Source organism: Bos mutus, chromosome 14, assembly GCF_027580195.1.
Source record: "Bos mutus isolate GX-2022 chromosome 14, NWIPB_WYAK_1.1, whole genome shotgun sequence".
Lineage (NCBI taxonomy): Eukaryota > Metazoa > Chordata > Mammalia > Artiodactyla > Bovidae > Bos > Bos mutus.
Genome location: NC_091630.1, coordinates 14,066,237 through 14,091,195, shown reverse-complemented (window position 1 = coordinate 14,091,195; position 24,959 = coordinate 14,066,237). Strand labels below are relative to the sequence as shown.

General features: G+C 41.6%; 2 protein-coding genes across 5 annotated transcripts in view; one reads left to right on the top strand and one right to left on the bottom strand.

Moving 5' to 3' along the window:
- The window catches only part of PTDSS1 (phosphatidylserine synthase 1), a 67,599-nt gene extending 63,882 nt beyond the window's left edge, over window positions 1–3,717 (bottom strand). The window contains exon 1 of the mRNA XM_070383001.1: window positions 3,402–3,717. Coding sequence (XP_070239102.1) covers window positions 3,402–3,580 — 179 coding nt within the window. The 5' untranslated portion in view covers window positions 3,581–3,717. The remainder of the gene's footprint in view (window positions 1–3,401) is intronic.
- Window positions 3,718–3,858: 141 nt separating this feature from the next.
- MTERF3 (mitochondrial transcription termination factor 3) lies at window positions 3,859–24,578 on the top strand. Of its 4 annotated transcripts, none has more exons than XM_070383002.1 (9): window positions 3,859–4,095; window positions 5,122–5,195; window positions 7,086–7,434; window positions 8,932–9,084; window positions 13,535–13,724; window positions 18,014–18,161; window positions 18,543–18,614; window positions 19,981–20,142; window positions 24,319–24,578. In XM_070383002.1, the coding sequence occupies exons 2-9, from the start codon at window positions 5,193–5,195 to the stop codon at window positions 24,511–24,513; spliced, it is 1,272 nt and encodes a 423-aa protein (XP_070239103.1). In that variant the 5' UTR covers window positions 3,859–4,095; window positions 5,122–5,192; the 3' UTR covers window positions 24,514–24,578. The 4 variants fall into 4 exon arrangements, with proteins under 4 accessions (XP_070239103.1, XP_070239105.1, XP_070239104.1 ...); XM_070383004.1 differs by having other exon boundaries at window positions 5,122–5,200; XM_070383003.1 differs by lacking the exon at window positions 5,122–5,195.
- The last annotated feature ends 381 nt before the right edge of the window (window positions 24,579–24,959 follow it).

Here is a 24,959-nt window from a genome sequence, read left to right as displayed (position 1 = left end):
TACTAATTGTACTAATGGTGCTTATGATTTTACATAACATGAAACTTGTTCTGAAGTAGTTCTTTAATGTATGATTTCTGTCTCTGTGAAATGAGGGGGAGAAGTAAAATCATAATCAATTTTGGAAAAGACCATAGCCTACAGTTCAGATTATGCCTTTTCTATTACTTTTGACAAGCTGTTAAAATTCACACTCATTTCTTATACTTTCACTGCTGTAATTTATTGAATGCTTTGGCAGGACATGCTGTAAAAGGGAACTTCCAGAAGAATGTGACTTTCCATATTAGAAAAGAGGAAGAGAAATCTGTTCTGAAAGGGCCTAGAATAATAAGGTAAAAGGTTGAAACACACTGCTCATTCTTGCTTCTTCTTATTTAAAGTAAAATAGCATCATTACTTTTCTAATTTCCAAAGAAACTCCTGTACTAACTCTATCCTTGCCAACCCACATGAGACAAAGTAAAACTGAAGTTAATATAAAACAGGAATATATGTTCTCCAGGCAAAGCACTGTCCATTTTTCCAAAGTTTTTATTCTTTTTCTTAATTATAGAGCACACCACACCCTCACTCAATGAAAAATCTAATTTAGGAGGCAGCAGCACACAATGAAATGATGTAATAATAATAGTTAACGTTTACTGAGCAATTACTATTCATTATGCATTGAGTCAAGAACCCGCCTACAAAGCAGGAGACCTGAGTCATGGGTTCAGTCCCTGAGTCGAGAAGATCCCCTGGAGCAGGCAGTAGCAATCCACTCCAGTATTCTTGCCTGGAGAATCCCATGGACAGAGAAGACTGGCGGGCTACAGTCCATAGAGTCACCAAAGCCAGACAGGACAGAAGCAACTTACCATGCACAAGCTAAATACAGGTTATCTAAAAAGATGAACTGAACACTTAAAATGAAATCCTATCAGGTAGTACTAAATATTTCACTTTATGTACTGATAAGCAATCAGGGGCTAAGCAATATTAAGTGGCCACACAGACACAGATACTAGGTGGTAAAGTCAAATGACATGATAAGTATTTGAAGATAACCATAATTAGGGACAAGACTTCTCTCCAAAGCTTATTCTTGGTTGGATACTCTGAAAATATCTGTCCTTACTCCACAGAGAATTAGCAGAATATTTTACCATAAAAGTAGCTGTTTGCCTCAATCATTAATTGTTCCATATGCTTTATGCCTTTAGATAGATTCACACAAATAGATAAACACTTACAAAATAAGAACCAAGAGTTAAATGGATTGTGGAGGAAAGGAACAAGTGTATTGTAGGAGGACATTATCAGTTTTATGAAAATCTGAAAAAGTTGCATTGATTCTCAAGGGAGATACCATTGGCACTTGCATGTATACAAGTGTGTAGGTGCACACGTGTGCCTATGAGTCAGGGACAATTCTTTATCTTAAACACTATCCCTGGCGTTTACACATTTAGGATCCTTAACCCCCACCTGCTACATATCAGAAGTTCCCCCAATGCTGAGGTCACCAAATATACTCCTGTACAGTTTCTGTGAGGGATGAGAACCACTGATTGTTGGATAAATATATTAGGAGAGAAGAAAGGTCCGTCTAGTCAAAGCTTTGGTGTTTCCAGTAGTCATGTATGGATGTGAGAGTTGAACTATAAAGGAAGCTGAGCACCGAAGAACTGATGCTTTTGAACTGTGGTGTTGGAGAAGACTCTTGAGAGTCCCTTGGACTGCAAAGAGATCCAACCAGTCCATCCTAAAGGAGATCAGTCCTGAATATTCATTGGAAGGACTGATGCTGAAGCTGAAACTCCAATATTTTGGCCACCTGATGCAAAGAACTGACTCATTGGAAAAGACCCTGATGCTGGGAATGATTGAAGGCAGGAAGAGAAGGGGATGACAGAGGATGAGAAGGTTGGATGGCATCACTGACTCAATAGGCAGGAGTTTGAGTAAATTCCGGGAGTTGGTAACAGACAGGGAGGCCTGGAGTGCTGCAGTCCATAGGGTCACAGAGTCAGACACGACTGAACTGAACTGCACTGACATTAATTATGCATCATGTGCCAGGTACTCTGTTAAATACATTCACACATGTTCATTTAATCCTTATAACTCCATATTAGGTAAGGACCTATTTTATCCCCGTTATACAGAGGAGAATCCTGAGGCTCAGAGAAACGCTAAACCACTTAACCAAGGTCACACAAATAGTCTTGCAACCAGTAGTCTGGCTCCAAAACTCCACATCTCTAGGTTAGTGCTTAAGCATGGTTGGTATAAACACACATTTTTTTCGTTAAAGAGATTCATTCAGAAAATATAAACCCTTATAAGTAGGACCCAGGGTATACCTGTCCTTTAGGCATGAATCAGTTCCTTGGCTTGGGGCTGAGGGACCTCATACTCAGTGAGGTAGCTATAAGCTGTGGGCCAACAAGAGTTGGACGGGGTAGCTCCTAGGCACAAGTGTACATAAGAAGTGCTGTGAGTGAGTGTGCATGTATGTTTTCAGGTAGTAAGAGAGTTGTGCTATAGTGTGTGTGGTGTGCGTGTTTTATTTAACCCTTTCCATAGCATCTACAACGCACCAGGCATTGCTACAGTGGCCTGACAATGTCTCATTTCAGCATGTATGCCGGGATAAGAGAACAGAGCGGGCACCGTGTGTTGTGTGATGGGCTGGGGGGTCTGTGTGGCAGTACTGGAATGTTGGCTGTGATGTGTGTGCGCATGGCTGGCAGTTTGTGTTGTGGTACAGGCGGTCGTGTCTGGGGCTGCGGGAAGGGTTATGCGAGACGACTGCCGTACAACGCACAGTGGAGTACATTTTTGTGGGCAGGTAGTGCTGAACCCTGGAGGAGCTCGGCGGGGAAGGGGTCTGGATTACGTCCTGGGCCTGGGCATGGCACGTGAAAGACGCCCTTAGAGTGGGGTGTTTGCAGCGGGGACATGTGTGCTGCAAGTGGTGCATACCAGATGATTCATGCGGTGTGCTAGGCGGGGACGGAGGCCGGAGAGGAGGGGGCCGGTGTCGTGATGCGTGGAGAGGGGAACGATGCTGGGAGCCGGGGAGGGGGGAGGGAGGGCGATCGCGCCAGCGGAGCCACGCGTGTTCCCGGGGTGGCCCGAGGCGCTGCATGGGGAGAGGCGGTATGGGGACAGGCGTGAGGGTGGGTGGAGGATGGACGTGGGTCGCAGGGAAGGGACAAGAGCCGGTCCCCGAGGAGCGGTAGGGGAGCGAAGCTGGGTGTGCTCGGGGACAGAGGCGTCGGCGGGCGAGCCCGCGCTGGGAGAGAACGAGCCCGCTTCCTCTCCCGGCCATGGCTCTCCCCACCCCCCGCCCCGCCGCGTCCCCAGCCAGCCCCTTCCCCTTCGCCCTCGGGCGCGCCAGGGCCGCCCCGCACCTGGTGAAGGCGAAGTACATGAGGCTGACGATGGTGAAGCTGAGCAGAGTGATGGTGTGCGGCCGGTAGAAGAAGTCGATGGTGATGTCCTCCACTTGCTGCTCGTTGATCATCCGGAAATGCATCTTGTAGTTCACATCATCTTTACTCAGGGTCCGGCTCCCCACGCAGGACGCCATGGCCCGCCTCCCGGTCCCGCGGCGCGCCCCGGCCCGCGGAGGCTGGGAGCCTGGGGTGGGGGAGCGGGGGGCGGACGAGCCGCAGCGGGAGGGCTGGCGGCCGGGCCGACGCCGGGGCCGGGTTGGTGAGCAGCTCGGGCGGGGCGAGCCGCGGGCGGGGCCGGCGCGGGGGGCGGGGCCGGCGCGGTCCACGCGGCCTCGGGCGGAGGGTGGACGCAGCTCGCCGGGCCCGGGCCCCCGGGAGGGGCGTCCGCAGGGACGCGCGGCACGTTCCCAAGCCCATCGGAAGGGTCTGCGGCGCCCACGGTGGAAGGAGACCGTGTGCCCACTGCGGCCGGCTCTACTTCGCCGCGCGCCGCCCGCTCCCCACCCGCGCAGCCGCGCGGATGGTCTAGCCCGCTCCGGCCGCAGCCCACGTGGGCCGGCGGGAGAGCGAGCGCCGGCGGGCAGAGCGGCGCCGAGGGGCAGCCAGCGGGGTCCGGCTGGGCGGGCGGACGGCGAAGGCCTGGCCACAGGTAAAGGGGGAGCGCTCCCTGCCCGGGGGGCTCCCGGTTCGGCCCCCCACCACCCTCCTCCTCCTCGGCTCTAGGCCGCGCCCCTGAACGGCGTGGCTCCGTAGGCCCTCGCGGCCCCGCTGAGGGTCAGCGATGTTGTTTTTTCCCCTTGGCGGGTGAGAAGGGCGCGCCGCGACGCTGGTGTGTTTAGCGCGCTTTGCCCGGGCGGTGGGGGCGTGGAGGAAACGCGGAAGGAGGTCTAGATGGTGAGGGGGACTTCCTCCGGAAGTTGGGTTTGGGGGAACCTAAAACGGACCTGGTAGAATGGCCGGGGCGGGGAGGGGTTGGGAGGTCAGGCCGTGTTCCCGAGGCCCATGATTCCCAAACCGTCCTCCTCCCCATCTTTCAGTCTCCCGATCTAAGCCTCCCAGAGGTCGAAATCTTGCACCCTCGGCGAATGTATTTAAGCGCCAATGAAACTACTAAGGCGTACAGTGGAGAACTAGTCTATATGTGTTAGTGGACTTCAAATTTTACTTAAGGCTTTTGGCTTTTGACGCAGACGCCTTTACCAGATTTTAAGTATTTTGTAAGCAAATGAGTTCACCGTAGTTGCAACCGATTCATTTCTGCCCAGAAAACGTGGGAGCAGTGCGAGACTCTGGGCCTGGGGGATACAGAGTTTGAGACGGTGCATACAGGGATAAAGACAGACAGAGCCCTGCTGTCGTGAACTAACAATAATCGATTGTTAGACGTATACACGGCGATGAAATGATGATGTAGCAAAGACAGTGCGCTTGTCAAGAAAAACAGAAGGATAAACATTATTTGTGTAAAGACCGTTTAATGAATATGGATAGAATGCAAAAGTTGATCTTTCTGATGTGGGGAGAGTTTTGTTTTTTGGGGTTTTTTGGAAGGATAATTGCTTTACAGAATTTTGTTTTTTTCTTTCAAACCTCAACATGAATCAGCTGTAGGTATACATACATTTCCTCCCTCCTGAACCTCCCTCCTGTCTCCCGCCCCATCCCACCCCTCCAGGTTGATACAGAGCCCCTGTTTGAGTTTCCTGAGCCATACAGCAAATTCCCTGTTGGCTATCTATTTTACAAATGGTAATGTAAGTTGCCATGTTGCTCTTTCCATACATCTCACCCTCTCCTCCCTTCTTTTGGGTAGAGCTTTGACTTGAGCCTGGCTCTAGAGACTTTGAAGTGAATCGCGGATTTCAGAAGTTTGATGGAGGACAGAATGCTTGAGAAGTCAGAACATTTTAGAGCTGAAGAATCGTCTTATTGTACCCATAAGCTTTTAAAAACTTGGCTTTTAAAGAATGGTTATTGAATCCCCCATCAGGGGCCAGTCGTGCTGAACCACCCTGAGAAACTTTTATCCTCAAGTAGCAGAATTGTGGTCTTCTGGCTTCCAACTGAATGCCCTTATGAGACTGCTGTGCAGGGAATGAATGTTGTAGCTCTGAGGAAAAACACGGCAGATTTGGAGGCTCATTTCCCACCAGAGTTTAACAAAAATCACTCATAAGGCTGCGTAATTACATTTTTCCTTTCTAAAATCATTTCAGAATGACAGGGAGACGTTTCACTTTTATATATTACTTTCAGGAGACTTCCCTAAACCGCAGATCTCCAAGAAGAGCTTAGACCCTGAAGCATTTATTTGGTCTAATGCCAAACATAAAACAAGCTGAAATTCAGTATGCTGCTGCTGCTAAGCCGCTTCAGTCGTGTCCAACTCTGTGCGACCCCATAGACGGCAGCCCACCAGGCTCTGCCGTCCCTGGGATTCTCCAGGCAAGAACACTGGAGTGGGTTGCCATTTCCTTCTCCAATGCATGAAAGTGAAAAGTGAAAGGGAAGTTGCTCAGTCGTGTCCGACCCTCAGCGACCCCATGGACTGCAGCCTACCAGGCTCCTCCGTCCATGGGATTTTCCAGGCAAGAGTACTGGAGTGAGTTGCCAGTGCCTTCTCCTGAAATTCAGTATGGAGAGAAACAAATCAAAAAGTTGTATGCAACAATTAAGTCCGAACTCATTTATGTTTGGTTGTGTAATCAGTGAATATGATGATTATTATATGGCTAACGTGTTGGGCATTTTCCACATGCTGGCCTCTCTGCTATATTTTAATGGATTGTCTTATATAAAAAATGCATCGTTTACCCTTTAATTAAGCTGGCTAAATATAAAAGTTATTTCCTGATTAAAAAATCTCTTTATAAACAACCACTTTTTCAGTCAAAATATACATATATCCATTTCTGGTTGCTTGTAATACATTTCTGTCTGTAATACATTTTGCTTATTAGTTTTGAACCCCACCCCACCCGTCCATTTTGAAAGTCTTTTTCTTTGTTCCTGCAGTCAAACAGAATTTGGTTTTGTTCAGTTCTCTTTTGAGGAGCAGCTTTACCTGTGAAATAATCAATAGTGTTCAACCCTGAGAATAAAGCAAGAAATGACCTTCTACAATGATAATATTTTGATGATTCATTTAAGACTAAGTAGAATTCTTCTTGTTTTTGTGACTAATGTACATACATAAAATGCATCTGAATAATTCAGTGTTATTTTGATCAGCAATCTGCTTCTCAAATGTCCTTCAAATCAAATTTCAAGAGCACTTAACTGCATCACCTTGTTTTCTTTAATTATTAACAGATTCAGCTGTAATTTTAATATTTACAGATGTTTGTTTTAAATGTTTTTCTCATGCCACTGATTTTGCTTTCTGTTTTTAAATTGTAAAGCATATCTTTATCTTTCCAGTTCAGAAGTTCCTGTCTTTTGGTTTGTAACTGAAACTGCCTTGTTTTTTGCTTTTCCCATGCTTAAAAACATCTGACCGCTTTAGTCATCTAAAGTAATAAACACCTTTTAAGCAGCAAAAGTAATTTCCAGTTTTATCTTTTTGTGGTTTGAATACTGTTTTAAATGTTTAAGTGAAATAAGTTTCTCTTTTTTGATGGTTATGTATTTCTTTTATAGGCAACTTTAAGAAAAATGGCCCTGTCAGCCCAACAGATACCCAGATGGCTCAACTCAGTTAAGTTGAGCAGCTTCATGACTGCTCTCCAACTCAGAAAAGGTTTTCAGAGACCAGGAAAAACATTGTTGTGTGGCGTTTTTGCTCAGCCCCATGCGTCCTCTGAGGATTGCTTTCTCCAGTGGGGTTTTAGGACTTACAGGACTTCCTCCATGTGGAATAGTTCCCAGTCTGCCAACTCAAGTAGGCGAGAGATTAATTGTGCCCAAAGCACTTTGCTTCCTTCCGTGAATGAGCCGCCACAGAAGACACAAAAGATGCCCAGCCTTGATTCTGAGCTGTCCCTAGAAGGTACTTTTTCAACTTTCAGAAAACTCCCCTTTGCCTCACCCTGGTAGTTTGAACAAGCTACCTGTTTATATTTCGTTAGCCAATTTCAAGTCATACTTGGTGTCAGGAAAGAAAAGGAACAATCCACTTCTATTCATTTAATAATCTGCTTGCTTTTATTAGGCCTCTGACTTACTAAGAAAAAAGTTTTTAGATTAATATGTTTAAGATAGTTTTATAGCTATGCCAATAGCACTTGCTTTCTATGTTCTTTATTTAGATATTTTTAAAAGGTTTATTAGGATCTAATTTACCCTATTCTATATACCTAATTAGGGTATAATTTTACTCAAGTAAAAGTCATCCTTTTTGAGTATACAGTTTTATGAATCTTGACATCATGTTTTCAGTTCTGTAGCAGCCACCACAGTCAACAAATAGAACAAAAAGAACAACTAGAACACCCCAAAAAGCTCCCTCGTGTAAATTTTTTAAGTCACTCTTCTCCTACCTGTGCTTCCCATTCTAGGAATATTCCTATGCAAGGAATACTTCACTACAGATGAGATAATGTTAGGTTAAGTAGATGATAAACACAAGTGAGCTGGGCGGTGAGGGCCGTGAGGGGAGACTGGCTGTGAGAAACGAGAAAGGGTAGAGATTAGAGACAGAAAAGTAGAACATAAAGTCAAGGCTCTGATTCCTCAGCCTCAGGCGGGTTACAGTTCCCAGGGTCTTTTACAGTGTGTTGGACTTGGATGCCTGCGTGCTAAGTCACTTCAGCATGACCAGCTCTTGGCGACCCTATGGGCTGTAGCCCACCAGGCTCCTCTGTCCATAGGATTCTCCAGGCAAGAATACTGGAGTGGGCTGCCATGCCCTCCTCCAGGGGATCTTCCCAACCCAGGGATCAAACCTGTGTCTCTTGTGTCTTCTGCATTGGCAGGCAGGTTCTTTACCTCTAGGGCCATAACAAAACCTCAGACTCAAGGCTGTACTAGAGAGGGTCACTTTGTGGCAAATGATTGGGGGTGATGAAAACAGAATCATAGAAATCCTCTTAAAGATATATTTGAGAATAATTTGGAGGAGAAAAGATCAGATCAAAATGACATTTCAGGATATGATGACTTTAATCCATACAGTGCAGGCTGGTAGAGTATGTTGTACTTTTGCCCGAGTTAACAAGCTATGGTAGTAGACTCAGTCTTTCTCAGAATGTACTATAGGTCATTAAGCATTCATACCTGTTGACAAGTGAAGGAAAGGAAAGGAATTTTGTACAGGACTTCACCAACGAATTTCTTACTTTGGAGGAATAGTAGTGGTTATCTAAATAGTCTTAAGATTATCTCTTAGAAGGTAGAAAATATATGGAATTTTTAGATGTTTAACTCAGAAACGATGCCAAGATTTAAAAAGAAGCAAACTAGGCAAGAGACTGCCTTTGTAGAAAGAACATGTAAGTATACAGATTAGAAAGCTAACTTGCTTCTTTCCTACATCCTGGCCGCAAAGGACTGGATGATGTGCCTCCATTGTCCCCGTTGCAGCCGATTTCTGACGAGGAGGCTGTTCAGATTATCGCAGGCCCTCCATTGCCCCCGTCTTCAGTCACACTTCGAGACTATGTGGATCATTCCGAGACTCTGAGGAAGTTAGTGCTTCTAGGTAAGTCTAAGTAACCCACACATTTTTTTTGTTTTGCCTTACTTTTAAAATTAGCATTTCTATCTTTATCAAAGTACATGTACATGCCTAAAAGTCAAATAGTGTGAAAAGGCGTCCAGTGAAAAACCATACTCCCAGCTTCATGCCTCCTGACCTGCATCCTGGACTATCTGCTTTTACAGCTCTTTCTATTGGTATTTAATCTCTAACTGCCCATGTAATCGCTTGTAGTGCTGTTGCTTGTTTCATCAGTTTTAGGTATCAGTTAATCTCTTGCACACATGTACTTTTCCCCTTCATTCTCTTCAATTCTCCCAATAGGCTATATTAACAATTTTGGAAATAAATCATTAGTCACTGATCCCATTATAATTCTAAATATTGCTCACTGCTCTCTAGGAAGTGTGCTATGATTGTTTTTCTTCCTGTACAACCTTTCATTTTCTTGGAGTTAGTAATTACTTTGTTTGATTCCCTTCTTTGAATTCTTTAGTTTTCTTTGAACTTTCGCACACCTTCCAGTGGCCGCTCAGGACAGTTTTTCCTAACCCTCTCAGATGATTTTCCTTCCATTTTCCTACTGCCCTGACCTTTCTCTGGAGCCCACTGTTCTGCTTTGGATGGCATCTCTAGGCGTGCTCTTGGACTACTAGTAAGGAGTAAAGGCAGCCAAGAGCTCTCCCTGCAAACTTTGATGAGTCCTCTTTTATTTTTCAATCTAGCACCTTATTGCAACTTTCTGCTTTTCCTGTTATCTCTGCATCTGGTGTTTCTCTTATTCTACATTCCCAGATAATGAACTGAGGGATTGAGAGGAACAGGATAGGCGGGATTATCACAGTCCCATCTGTTTCTCTCATGTCTTGGTTACTGCCTTAGTTTTCCGGAAAAAGGAGCTACCTAACTTGATAGTCCTCCTTTGAGCAGTTTTCCCTGGTACTCTCTCTAATATTAGTGCTCTTTCTAAAATGCGGATCTGGCTGTGTCAGTGACCTACTTGAAATCCTTCTGAGCTCTTCCTGGTCTGGCCCTTGCTCACCCCTTCAGCTCCACTTGCCCACCACTCCCCTCCTTTTTGTTTGGCCAGGTCTGACAACTGGAGAACTTAACTCAAGTTCAAGTGACTTCCCAAATGTCTTCTCTGACCCTTCAGACAGAGTGACTCTCCTCTAGGTGTCCCCCCAGCTTACCTCAGTCTGGACACTAAGAACACCTTTATAATTGTTTACACATCTGTCCCTGTAGAAGTTACTCAGATGTATAGGGAATGGCTTTTGTTCTCAAGAAGCTTCAGGTCTTCAGAAGCATCTAAATAATAATGGAAATCCAAAAACGAAAGGTACAGTGATAAATTCCACATAAAAGATACAAATAAAGTCTTCTGTGGGTTCAAAGGAGAGAGAAAGATGACATCTGCAAGCAGGGAAGCCCAGGACGTCCTCGGCCTTGGGAGAGGTCCCACGGGAAGGGCATGTGGCCCCTACCTTTGAGTAATCTTCAGTATACTTAGAGTTTTGAAATATGTTTCAGCCATTCCTTCATCTGTATGCTGATCCTTCAACAGCACGTCCTGGCAGTAACTTAAATGACAGTGCCCTAGAAGGATCCACGATCCCATTGTTACATAGTATTTTTTTTTTTTTAATTGAAGTGGGTTGCCATTTCCTTTTCCAGGGCATCTTCCCGACTCAGGGATCCAACCCATGTCTCCTGCCTTGGCAGACGGATTCTTTACCACTGAGCCACCCAGGAAGCCCCAGTCGTGTTTTTGAGGACCCAAGTGTCCTGGTTCTTCCTCTGCATCTCAGATCTGTTTCCTGCCTTTCTCTGCTTGTTCTGTATCCCAGGAGGCTCACCTCTGTGCTCAGGCTCCTTCGTCAGCTGGCTTCTGAGCAGCTTTAGTCGTGGGAGGCACATGCAGGAGGAGGGGGACGGCAGGTGGGAGCATTTTTTCTCTGTCCCTTCCCTGTCGGGTCATGTAACTGCCTTGCTCCATGGCAACAGCTCCTACTGAGAGCAGCCCTTGCCTAATAGCTTGGGGCTCCCTCTGGGTTCACAGGAGACTCCCGCCTCCCTGTCTCTCTAGCACTAAGGATGCCCTTGTTTATTCCCGTAACTCTGCTCACATCACTGTACAGAGTCCCTTCATTAAAGTTTTTTCATTTGAACTTGCTCGGGCAACCTCTGTTGCCTGCCAGATGCTGGCTGATACACAGAGTGTGTGTAACCAAACTGAACTGATGGGTCAAAGCCAACTTAGGGCTGTGGTCACCTAGAAGTTAGCATCATGTATTATTCATTCTTTATATCCGCAGAAGTTGCCTGGTCCATAAGAGGCATCAGTGACTATTTTTTTTCAAGTTAATGAAATCGTTGAGTCAGCCCACGTGATTTGTGCTGACAGCGGTGTGCCCTCCTGGTGAGACTCTGCCCTCCTTTTGCTGTTAAGAAGCAGCTTTTGAGGAATTTGGTTTCAGCACAGTCAGGGCCTGACAGCTCATGCTGAGCGAGGCACTGGAGCACACGTCAGCTGCAATACTGAGTTAAACTGAAGTCCAGACCCTTGATGTGATTTTTAAAGCGTACCTTCCCACATTTATCACAAATTTTTGGAACTGTGTTTAAATAAGATAGTTTAGTGGTAAATAAATAAGATAGTTTCTATCTTATTTATCCACCCACCCAGTAATTTAAAATCTTTTTCTGTTAGTACAATTTTTAAAATTATACTATAGAAAAATTACATCTAGTTATTAAAACTGCAGCTATTAAGGAGAAAGAACCTAACCTCCTCTCCATCTCCAGTCTCACTTTATGAAGGTAACCACCATCACCAGTTTGTTGAGTAGCTTCTTCATCTTTTTCTAAGCAAATGCATATATTACAGAAAGCCATGCAGTAGGTCTCATGTCCTCATGTAGTCAAACTTACTATTATTTTTTTTTAAGTCTGTGTTTTCTTCTAATAATTTTAGAGTTAGTATATATTTAGAGTCTTAATCTATCTGAAATTAATTTTTGTATCAGCTATAGAAGGAATTAATAATTATTTTTCAAATATATAGCTAGATGTCATATTGTGTTTTAATGAACAGTCCATCTTTTCCCCCACTGATTTTAAATGTTATTATTTGAACACTCGATTTTTAGTTCATCTTGGATCTGTTTTTAGTCTTCATTCTGCGTGTATGTGTGTTTGTGTAATCTATTTTTCTGTTAATTATCATCATATCAACGCCTGTTTAATGTCAAGAAGTTTGGGTTTAGAATGACATTTGGATCTAATACATGGAATTATAGACACCATTTTTAAAAGTGCTTTTATTTCATTGCATTTATATTTAAGACTGTAAAGTTACATCTAGAAAACAGTTTGAGAGCTACTTTTTAACCTGAAGAAATATTTTTAAGAATATAAAGTTTAAAAAAGAAAAAGAATATCTAAATAAAATTATACCTTATTATCTCATGTTTACGATAAGGAATGCTGCTAAGTTTCTTCAGTCGTGTCCAACTCTGTGCGACCCCATAGACAGCAGCCCACCAGGCTCCCCTGTCCTTGGGATTCTCCAGGCAAGAACACTGGAGTGGGTTGCCATTTCCTTCTCCAACGATAAGGAATAGGCCTTTCCTATTCATGTTTGATTTTTTTTTAATCAGATAAAAAGGAAAATCAGAGAATAAAATACTCAGTTTTAATGAGAATTTTGAATCAAAAGTTACTTTGATTCCCTGCTTAATTGAGGTGGACATCTAATTATATCCATAACCAAAGTCCAATAACTTGCTTTCTCCCTCTTCTGACTTCTCTCCTGTCCCTTGTCTCATTTGCTTAGACTACCTCAGATTCTGAGACCTTGTGAAGGTGGAAGGTGGTGTACTTTCTGCTTCGCTGTTACTTGAGAACTGTATATTTCATGAGCTGTTTCATGAGCTCCTTCGAGGCTCTTGTCTTTATGCTAAAGACAATATGAATAAAAAAATATGAGTAAAGTGAGTAAGACATAGGGTTTGCTTTTGTTCCTCCTGTGGAGGGATTAATAAACCAATTTTTAAAATAATGCTTATAACTAAAATGATAAACTTCAAAGAAAGTAGCAGTTCATGGGGCTTGTTAGCCTGCAGAATGATCAGTGAAGCAGTTACCATGGAGATCAGTAAGGGCTCATAAGCACCCTGCAAATAGTATCCAAGAACCCTTAGATGTCGATGATGATGGATAGAAATTTAGCCCCAAATGCACTGTTTTCCTTTATACATGACTTTGAAAGAAATACTAGCTTTTAATGTATTTTTATTTCTGCAACCAAATTAGAAGTTTCTGTTGGCCTGACTCAGGTCTCCTTTGGGCAGGTCGTTTACCTTCATCAGTAATTTCTGTGTTTCTATACATGACGTTTAATGACTCAGCCACACAGGTATCTTCACACAGGGTTTGTCATTTATTCCAGGAGTGGATTTATCCAAGATAGAAAAACATCCCGATGCAGCCAACCTCCTCCTGCGACTGGATTTTGAAAAAGACATTAAGCAAATGCTCCTGTTTCTTAAAGATTTGGGCATAGAGGATACCCAACTGGGACCATTCCTGACAAAAAACTACGCTATTTTCTCTGAAGACCTTGAAAATCTGAAGACCAGGTAGGGCTGTTAGACTGATTTTCACATAACTCAAGAAGGGGCTGTGAAGAAATAACATGCGTAAGTTATTTTTTTAAGTCTCAGCAGCATAAGGATCTGCTGACATAATGAATGTGAATGTGACTTTCTGTTACGGACCTTCTTTGATCAGAATTAAGTATCTAGGGACTTCTGTGTGCTCCCAATGCAAGGGACCCGGATTCAATCCCTGGTCAGGGAGCTGGACCCCAAGTGATGCAACTAAAGATCCCGCATGCTGCAGTGAAGGTCAGAGATCCCATGTGCCTCAATTAAGACCTGGCGCAGCCAAATAAATAAATACTTAAAAAAAAATTAAGTATCCAAATTACTTCTTTTGTTCAGCTACCCATTATTATTTTTATGCTTTCAATTTTTTGCTAAGCCACTACTTTGCTGTTTCTCTCTGGAAACTGGGATAAGTTTTTTTTTAATCCATTAACAAATGGCTGAATTATCTGAGAGCACACTTAAGATGTGAAAGCCTCATCTCTTCTATTGTTCTTTCTGGCCAATGTTGGATGGTAGATATTTAACCTTCTTTTGGCAAATACTGTATAATTTGCTTAGTTGCTTCCGTCAGTTGGCTATTTTGGTTTTTCCTTTTTTTTTTTTTTAATAGCGCTCTTATAAATATCTGTGTACTTCACTCAATATTCAAGGAATTTATTGAATTTGTGAGAATTGATACAGTCAGGTACTATTGACCGGTGAGGTGAGAATCCTGCTGGGCATTGGCAACGTCACAGAGAGTAAGACAGAGTCTGGGTCTTTTAAGTTCACATCTTGGATTTTTCATCACTCCGACCTCATCAGGTTTTCCCAGACTCACTGTGTGAGAGCACTGTTCACTAAGCTGCCCAAATTGGAAATACTGGTATTAACTTGGACTTCTCGTCTTTTATCATCCACATCTAAGAAATAACCAAGGTCTGTTGGTTCTGTTTGTATCGCTCTCAAATCTTAATCTTCCCTTTGAATACTTGACCTCGTGTCCCCATTATCTCACATGAAGAATGCCACAACCTTCTCCTAACTAATCTGCCTCTCATCTTCTCACCCAGACCGTTCTCACACCGGTTTCGGAGAGCTCCATAGTTCCTTGAAGGTCTCTGAGTTAGGAAAAAACAGAACAACAACAAAGAAACATATTTCTTACATAATTATTCTTTAATAATTTGAGCCCTTACTATATAAGCAAGGCATTTAGAGATGTCCTCTCTCCCTTCATGTGACTTAGAGTCTGTGTAACGCAGACAGGCTGTTACAGTTCAGAAGTCAGAAGGAATGGAAATGTTTCTCAGGGACTCAGTCTGACGGGGCCAGCTCTGCTCCTGACTGTCTGGAACACTCCTCCTCTCCCCGTGTAAAAACCAGCTTGCCCTTTCGCTCAGGATGTAGTCCAAGGAAGAGTACATCCCAAGAGGTGGAGATCACTGGGAACCATTTCAGAGGCTGCCCAATGCACCTTTATTATTTATATCCTTGGGAGAGGCAGAGAGAGGTTAAATAATCTGCCCTAGATGCTCCAGCCAGTCCAAGTGGCAAAGCTGAGATTCAGATCCACTTAGTCTAACTACAGAGTCCTCGCTACTGTACTGTACTGCCTCCCTACTTTTAATTCTATGAAAGAAGCATACATTTAAAAGGAGGTTGACTTAACTTGCTCAAGATCATACATACACACATGAGAATAACAAAGATTATTTTCATATACAGAGTATAGTCTAATTATACAGTTCCTAAACCTGGCTGTCAAACTGGAACATTTTTTAAAGAATTACTTGGAATTTTTTAATAGGTTATTTACCACATAAATTACCACTTAAAGGCGATACAATGAAAAGTAAGCTTCTCCTAGAAGAGGCAAAGGTATAATCTTTTTTTGAACTTAGCTTCTGGCTCTGGTATGTACAGATTTATTTTCTAGAATTTCTGTGATTGCACTGACTACATACATTTGTTTGCTTTTCAATGAAGAGAATTTGAAACATACTAAAGAGTTGGTTGATTGTTTTTAAGAATTTTCAAATGAATGGTGTGCATTTAAGTTAGTAGAATTTTTTTTTTTTTTTGGCTGGGCCTTGTATCTTAATTTTTTATTGGAAAAGTTATCCCAGTAGATAACAGTTTCAATAATGTTTTTTAATCAGATGTTGGTCTCTCCTGTGACCAAAAAAAGAAAAAAATTGTAATTGTCCTTTCCAGCCTACTTATTTCTATTCCTCATCAGCCTTGCAAGACCTGTCTAGATAGGCAGGTACTATTATCAGGTTTTTTGTTCAATTAGCTAAGAATATTTTATCATACACCAGCATGTATGTGTGTCTGTATGCACTCATATACAAGAGCGCACACACACACAGATGGTAGCATTTATACAGCTATGCTGCACCTCAGATTCTTAACTCTATTTCAGAGATAGTTTTTTATTGGCTCTTCCTATTCTTTTTAACCCTTTTTCGGTTCATGCTACAGATCTGTCTAGTCCCGTTTTGGTAAACACAGTGGTTATTTTCTAGTCTTTACTGTCACAGAGAAGCTGCAGCGACTCCCCTTTTATAGAAATCATTTCACACATATCGGTATATATCTGTAGAACTGCTAGGTCAAAGGGTATATGCATTTATAATTTTAATAGACAGATTGCCCTTCACGTAGGCTTTCCCGTTTACACTCCCACCAACAGTGTACATGTGTGCCAGCTTCCTTATTATCCTCATAATATAGTGTCATTGAGCTTTATAATTTCAGTTCATTGTATTGATAAAAACATTACCTTGTAGTTTTGGGAATGATGTTTAGACCATCAGATGTTTGAAGGATCTTTTCATATGTTGAATGTCTGTTTACATTTCCTTTTCTATAAATTATATGTGTCCTTTACCATTTTTAATTGGGCCTTTTTCTTTTTTTTTGGTAAGCATTTTTTAATGCATTAACAAAATTAGTTCTTTATGACATGTTGTAAATATTTTTCCCAAACTGTCACTTGTCTGACTTGGTTGGTGAATTTTTTTTTTTTTTGCTTTGCATTTAAATTTTTGTGTAGTTTTATCAATTTTTTTCCTCTCATCTCCTCTAAGGGACTGGTTTAAAGGAATAATAGTCATTTAGTGTAAAATATAAGTTCTGATACATGGTATAAAAACATCATAGTCATTAGGGTTAGGCATGCCTGGGTTCAAATTTCAGCTCTGTCATTAATTAGCTAGCGGCCTAAAACAAGTTATTTAACTTCTCTTATTCTGTGTTTCTTCAAATGCAATGTGGGAAATTTATCTGGCTTACAGGGGTTTGTTTGTTTTTCTGATGAGAATCTAACAAAATAATGTCCTAGAATATTTGAGGCATTTAAACTGGTTTTCACTATGTTTATAGATTTTAAAAATCAATAATGTTACTTTATAGTCATACTTTCTGGACTTTACTGCCTTATTTTGGTTCCCAGAAACAGCAGGAAATTTCTCAGTTGTTAACAAATTACATACTAAAGACTATAGTGAAAATTATTTATGGAAATACATTCTAAGAATTCTCTGGCAGTTTAGGACTCCGTGCTTCCACTGCTTAGCTCCCTTCAGGGAACTAAGACCCTAACGACCCTAACGCCATGAGACAATGAGACAGCCAAAAAAAAAAATTCCTCTTTCCAGTCTTAGCCACATGCTTGATGATTTTTCTTTGTAAAAAGAGTTCTAAATCTCTTCTTAATTTCTGTTTTCTATTCTTAGCAAAAAAAATTCTAAAACAGAAGCTGTCTCTCTTTTTTTTTTTAACCAACCAGTAAAACAAGTCAGATTAACTGAAAAGCGAATCTGTTTGTTAGTGGATTTCAGAAATATTTTCTGTTTCAAATTATAAATGGAAAAGCTGGATGGGTACTTGTTTTGTTTTAATGTGTGCGTGCTTGCTCAGTTATGTCCGACTCTTTGCAACCCCATGGACCATAGTCCGCCAGACTCCTCTGTCCATGGAATTCTCCAGGCAAGAATACTGAACTGGGTTGCCATTTCCTTCTCTGGAGGGTCTTTCTGACCCGGGGATTGAACTCGCATTTCTAACACCTCCTGCATTGGCAGGAAGATTTTTTTTACCAGTGTGCCACCTGGAAAGCCATTTAGTTTAACCATATTTGAGTCATTATTATAGAATGTTTTTGCTTAAACTTTTTTTTTGGTTTGTGAATGCTTTAAAAACAGTTGTTACTTTCGAAGGTAGCAAGACACTAGTAAATATTTACGATATGTGCATGTATTTTGTTTCTCTAGGGTGGCTTATCTACAATCAAAAAATTTCAGTAAGGCGGATATTGCACAGATGGTCAGAAATGCACCATTCCTTCTGAGTTTTTCAGTGGAGAGATTGGATAACAGACTGGGATTTTTTCAGAAAGAACTTAAACTTAGTGTGAAGAAGGTAAAAGAGAACTGAAGAATTGTATGTTTCCATGTCAGCTACATTTAGTAACTGTTAAAGCTCATGTTTCTAACTGATGCCTGGCCCCTATGAATTCTATCAATGCCTGGTATTTTCTGTACAAGAATGGATTACCTTACTAGGTTAATGATATTGCTATATCATCTTATGATAATTCCATCAAGTTTCTTCCTTAACTATTATTTTGAGCGTTTATGTTTTTTCCTCAAACAGTAATAAGTGTTTGTATTTCTGGGCTCCTTAGCATTTCTTTCCTGGGTCATATCTTAAATTTTACTTTTACATCTTAGTTATGCCTTATTTTTTCCAAACTAGTTGAATGTGCATGTATATTAATAATAGGTTATTTTCTAACTGTAGACTAGAGATCTGGTAATTCGTCTCCCAAGGCTACTAACTGGAAGTCTGGAGCCCGTGAAGGAAAACATGAAGGTAGGACAATAACAAGGTTTGGAGAAACCTGCTTCTGAAGTGTGTGAGTCCTCTGAAGGGAATGGGTTTTGCTCTCATCAAAGAAAACCAGACTGTAAAAGAAGGTATTTCTAAGAAGGTGGACCTAGGAAATAGTATGATAAATATACTGCAGGCGGTTTATTTTAGTTTATAATTTTTTCACATATTGAGCAGGTGTTACATGAGTAAGTTGCATTGCAGACACTGGTACCGTAGTCCTAGAAGAGCAGGTTAGGCATCTGGGTGGGACCTGGAAGCCACTTCCTTTGCCCAGGATGAGGGTCTGTGTTGTTGTCCCCTGGGTGGGAGGCGAGTGGCGGTGTCTGGAGCTTCTTTGCAGAGGGTAGTGCCCGCACATGGCTGTGCCAGGACCCAGCTCTAGTTCCATCAGAGAACACACCAGACACTCTACTGCTGTGTAGAACCAGGGGCAGCTGACTTGTTAGTGTCCCACAGCGGTCATGGGATTTGAAATTTATTATATAAGGCCTATTTGCTGAGGTGCCTAAAGTGTTCAGTACTCAGCTGTTGAAGAAATTTGTATTGAGCTTCTGCCCATGTTCTTTTTCGGGGAGACAGTCCCTGCCGTTGTGGAGTTCACAGTCCAGTGGAGGGGGGTCGCCTGCAAAGTGATGAGAGCGATGGATGGTGGGGAAGCGTAGGATACTCTGAACGCACACAAAGGACCTATCCCACATTGGAGTATTTTTTTATTTTTTTGAATCATCTCTGGAATTTTGACATGTAACATTTCCAGATGACGTGATTAGGAGTGTGCTTGGGAGCAGAGGCTCAGAAAGCACTTTGATAATCTTCCTGCCAGTCTATGTGGTGTAGGGTCCATACAGATAACCTGACCAGGCCTCCGGTGGGCACTGTTCCTCTGTCTTGTAATTATGATAGCTGCTTTGGTGAGCTTCATGATGGTCATCAGGGCTGTGAGTAGCTCCTCCTCAAGAGAGAGGTTTAAAATTCAGGTTACCCCAGAAGCAAGTAGTCATGAACCGTTACGGGCGTTGGCATAGCCATCTCCAGATTTTAATGTCCTTTAATTTTGAAAGAATTAATGTGTCTTCTGGCATGTTACCAAAATAACTATTTGTGTTGGTGATTCATGGGCTTCCCTGGTAGCTCAATGGTAAAGAATCCACCTGCCAATGCAGGAGACACAAGTTTGATCTCTGGGTCGGGAAGATCTCCAGTATTCTTGCCTGGGAAATCGTATGGACAGAGAAGCCTGGAGGGCTACAGTCCACGGGGTCTGTAAAGAGTTGAACTCAACTTAGGGACGGAACAAAAACAAACAATGACTTTTGTGCTTCATCACAACTCTACTTTCTTTTAGGTTTTTCGGCTTGAACTAGGTTTTCAGCAGAATGAAATTCAACACATGATCACCAAGATCCCGAAGATGCTGACTGCAAATAAAAGGAAACTTACCGAGACTTTCGACTACGTGCACAACGTGATGCGCGTGCCCCACCACGTCATCGTCAGGTTCCCGCAGGTGAGGCGCTCACAGCTCTGCCCTGAAGAGCTGCCGCCACCCCTCGTCCAGAACTCGCACAAGCGCACCATGCTCTCGGCTTGTGAAAAGCCGCCCATGCTGTTTGTGAAGGAATCAGACCAAACACAGTCGAGTTCTGAGAGCTGTATTAAGGCCATATTTTTTTTTTTAATTTATTTTAATTGGAGGCTAATTACTTTACAATATTGTAGTGGTTTTTGCCATACATTGACATGAATCAGCCACGGGTGTACATGTGTTCCCCATCCTGAACCTCCCTCCCACCTCCCTCCCCATCCCATCCCTCAGGCACATCCCAGTGCACCAGCCCTGAGCACCCTGTCTCATGCATCGAACCTGGACTGGCGACCTATTGCACATATGGTAATACACATGTTTCAGTGCTATTCTCTCAAATCATCCCACCCTTGCCTTCTCCCACAGAGTCCAAAAGTCTGTTCTTTACATCTGTGTCTCTTTTGCTGTCTTGCATATAGGGTCACCATTACCATCTTTCTAAATGCCATATGTATGCATTAATATACTGTATTGGTGTTTTTCTTTCTGACTTACTTCTTTCTGTATAATAGGCTCCAGTTTCATCCACCTCATTAGAACTTATTCAAATGCATTCTTTTTAATAGCTGAATAATATTCAATTGTGTATATATACCACAGCTTTCTTATCCATTCGTCTGCCGATGAGCATCTAGGTTGCTTCTATGTCCAAGCTATTGTAAACAGTGCTGTGATGAACATTGGGGTACACGTGTCTGAATTGTGATTTCCTCGATGTGTATGCCCAGCAGTGGGATTGCTGGGTCGTTTAAGGCCATATTTCTTTTTGCCCATCTTTGTATCAAGACCACAATCTAGTAAATGTAATAACGGGATTACTTGTGAGAGAGAAGGGCACCCATATACATCTCTGGAGGAAAAATAAGCGATGAATCTGTTTCTCTGTGGTTTGCACCTAGTCTTCATTCGGCCTGTTGGAATCTAATGTGTTCTCTCCTGTACGCTTCTCTATTCACATGGAAATAGATCACTTCCCTTAAAGATTTTTTTCCTTTCTAAATGTATTCACAGTCTGCCTAAATCCATTAGTTAACAAGCCATGTTGTAATGATCTCCTATCAAAGCATGTAGTTCTTAGCTCCAGTTAGTCATCATGCCAACACCATAATTATGTTTTCTAAGCTGATCAGACTTTCCTGTTCTTTAGCTGGTGAGTGACATTATCTGCTTGTTCAGAAGAATGTTTCTTTGAAAGCAGGTCTTGTCTGATTTATACACTGCTAAATTCCCTGCACCTGGAATTAGAAGGGACCAATTAGTAGGTACTGGATAGATATCTGTTGAACAAATGAATGAATCTAATGAAAGTCATCCTTCTTTCCTATTTGGCATGTGAATAGACACTCAGTGAGTATTCATTGGATAAATGAAAGATTGAATTGCATTAAAGTGATTCCTCCATTTGCTACATGTGTTCTCAATGAAAAGGTGGGAAATGAAACATGACTTTAATACAACTCTCAGAACTAGCCTGCATTAGGTACAGTTTCCTCACAAACAACATTTATTTACCTATCATATTTCACTGTGAATGGGCCCTTAATAGAGAATTTTTGTTTCATCAAATGCATGAGTATTCATTATAAAAAGTGTTAGAAGCCTGCAGGGGTGCAAATTTGGCTTTATGGAACCATCATAATGTAAGTAATCTTCAACTAAAAAGCAATAACAGTTTTCCACTTGGTTGATAGATAATTCTGTGACAGCAGAGCATGATAAGAGAATGTGATTTGAGGATGTAAAAATCAGTCATGGTCTGTATTCTCATGGAACTTGTAATCTAGTGTGGAAAACAGGTTTTTAGAATGTAAATTGCTTTACATTATGTTAGAGTCTTAGCTAGATACCATATACAGCTATTGATTTAATTCAGGAGAGGCAGGAAGATCTTAGAAATAATAACAGCTATTGATTGCTTATTTACTATGTGCCAGCTCTGTCTCTACTGCTTTACTTGTATGTATTCATTTAATCTTCACAGCAGCCCATATGAGGTAAGTAGTAGTATTGTCCCTACTTCCCGAATGAAGAAATTAAGCATACAGAGATTCAGTAGCTTGTCCAGGGTTACCCAGGTAACAGGGGCCAGAGCTTGGATTAGAACCCTGGCAGTCAGTTTGAAAACCCGTGCTCTCACCTGAGATCTGCTGCTCTAAGGAGTGACATTTGAGTTGTCAGTAGAATGAGTTGGGTTTAACAATGGACAGAAACCTTGCAAGTAGAGAAAAATATTAGCTTGACTAGATACATCAAAATCTGTTGTTTAAAAACAAAGATTTTTTTTTAGGTACCCCAGATCCTAGCTTCTGAGAAGCCCGGTTATAGATGTGTGGCTTTCACATTGGGAGGATTCTCAGACTCCTACGTAGGATTTTTTTTTTTTTTCCTTTAAAAAAAAAAGCTTCATTAATGGAAACATAGACTAACTGACAGCCAGTACTGTGAGGGAACTGATGTAGACTTAAAATTTTTGGCTGGTGCTTTAAAAACTTAGTGGTAGGAAACAGTTTTCTCATGCAAATAACAGTGCTGGTTGGTACATAATTTTATGATTAATTGAAAATGGAGAAGCACTTCTAACTTTAAAACTACGGTTAATTTAGTCATTTCAGAGCAGTGACCATGGAAGGTAAAAGGTAACAAAAGCAGTGAGAGTAATAACAAGGAAGAAATAACTTTTAGGAACTAGGCTTATCCCTTATTTCTCCTCTTTCCTTATGGGTTTCTGTGAAGGCAGAGCTGAAGTCCATGTTGGGGCAGAAGGGGATCGAGAGAGAGAAAAAAACTTCAGCAGTGACTTTTGAACTTGAAAGAGCCTACAAATCTAAATCGATCATAATGAATTCACTTTGAACCACCGGGAAACTAATATAGTTATCTAGTCATAAGCTGTATAATTGCCTCAAAGCGTTACTGTATTTAGGAAATGAATAATAGTTTGGGAGCTTCAGAGTCATGTGTGGTCTTGTCTGTATGTTGTGTAAGCTGAGAGTGACTGGAAGAGTCATATTTAAGAAACATCTAAACGCTTCTTATGTCTTTTGAGCAATAATAACACGATAATCAGAATGCAGTTGCCACAGTGAAGGCAGAGTAGCGCATAATTTGTTTCTGCAGAGAGAGAAAAAGATGTTCCAAAAGCAAGCCAATCTCATGTTGAGTTAGCACACTGTACTTTTTTTGGCCACTGTTCTCAAAGTTCTTTAGTTTTCAACACTCATTTTTCACGATATCCTTGCCAAGTGATCTACTATTATTTTGTTTCCACTTGAATATAAACAGACTCTTGGAGTTTATGTGCCATGTGGAGTGTCCCCAGTGCATCTGAAATACAGTCACGGGAAGGACCTGAGACCCAGTAGGAAATGTAGTTCACTGGGCCTTGCCAGGGAGCCTCACAGATGTCTCTTTAGCTCAGGGCTCCATTCAGGTCTGGCCAGATCTTGCAATTCTCCCATCTTCCTTGCAGCTGGCTTTACAGATTTAGCCTGCTTCTAACTCTTTTTAAAATTACTGTATTTACCCCATTCCTCAGGAGTTTTAACTCCAAAGCAGTTAAGTTACTCCCCTGAAGTCCAGGTTCATTTCATTTTAATACCAGAGGGAGCAACAGGAATTTAAAAGGAAAGAAAGGAAAATAGGGAAGCTTCCCAGATTGTGAAATCTTACCCAATTTTTCATGCCATAAAGCACCATCTCTTACTTTGGTTCTTCAGCTTGGCAAGCATCAGAATCACTTGGAGGACTTGTGGGCCCCACTCTCAAAGTTTCTGATTTAGTAGATTTGGGGTGGGACCTTCGGGTTTGCTTTTTAAACAGCTCCTCTGGTCTCTCCAAATAAGTCTGGTCTTTGCCTACAGTGCAGCGCTTTATTATTTTAGAATTGTTCTGAATATTAGTTTTGAGTTCCTAATTTTTAATCATAATTTCTTAGTAGAAGCCAAAGTGTTTAAACCCTCTAGCATTTACCGTATTTATTGAACATGTGGTTAATTCTTTATATTTGTTAATCTATTAAACTGTTTAGCCAGATAAACATTTTAATAGTTCACATTTTAGTATGCAGTGTTTTTTTTTAACTCTTTTTTTCTTTTCTAGGTATTTAATACAAGGTTGTTTAAAGTCAAAGAAAGACATTTGTTTCTTGACTATTTAGGAAGAGCACAGTATGACCCGACAGAACCTAACTACATCTCTTTAGACAAATTGGTATCTGTGCCTGATGGAATATTTTGTGAAGGGATGGCCAAGGCATCAATACAAGACTTCGAGAAATTCTTAAAAACTCTTTAGTTTTTGATGAATGTTAAAATGTAATAATGTAAAGTGAATGTATATATGAATAAATATATTTTTAAATAAATGCTTCAGACCTCTTATAAATTTGGGGACACTTCTGATAGATGCTTCTTCCAAGTTTCTGGTGACTTAACTCACATTTGACTCAACCATTTCCTTCCTTCTTGGGAAAGAGAACTAAAATGCAAGCTTAGAGAAAGGGAGGCTGTTTACCAGGCTGGTGTGCTGTCCTGGTGAAGGCGGGAACAGTGGAGGATTTTCTTTCTTGTTTTCAAGGTCTTTTAAAATCGTTTCATCACAAGACAGCTCTATTTTCTTTGACCTGTTAGGAGTTCAGAGCATGCCATATTATCCATCTAGTATCTACTACTCTCTTAGATTTTGCTACAGAATAGATTCGATTTTGGTTTATCTGCACCGTTACATTCCTGAGCAAAGAA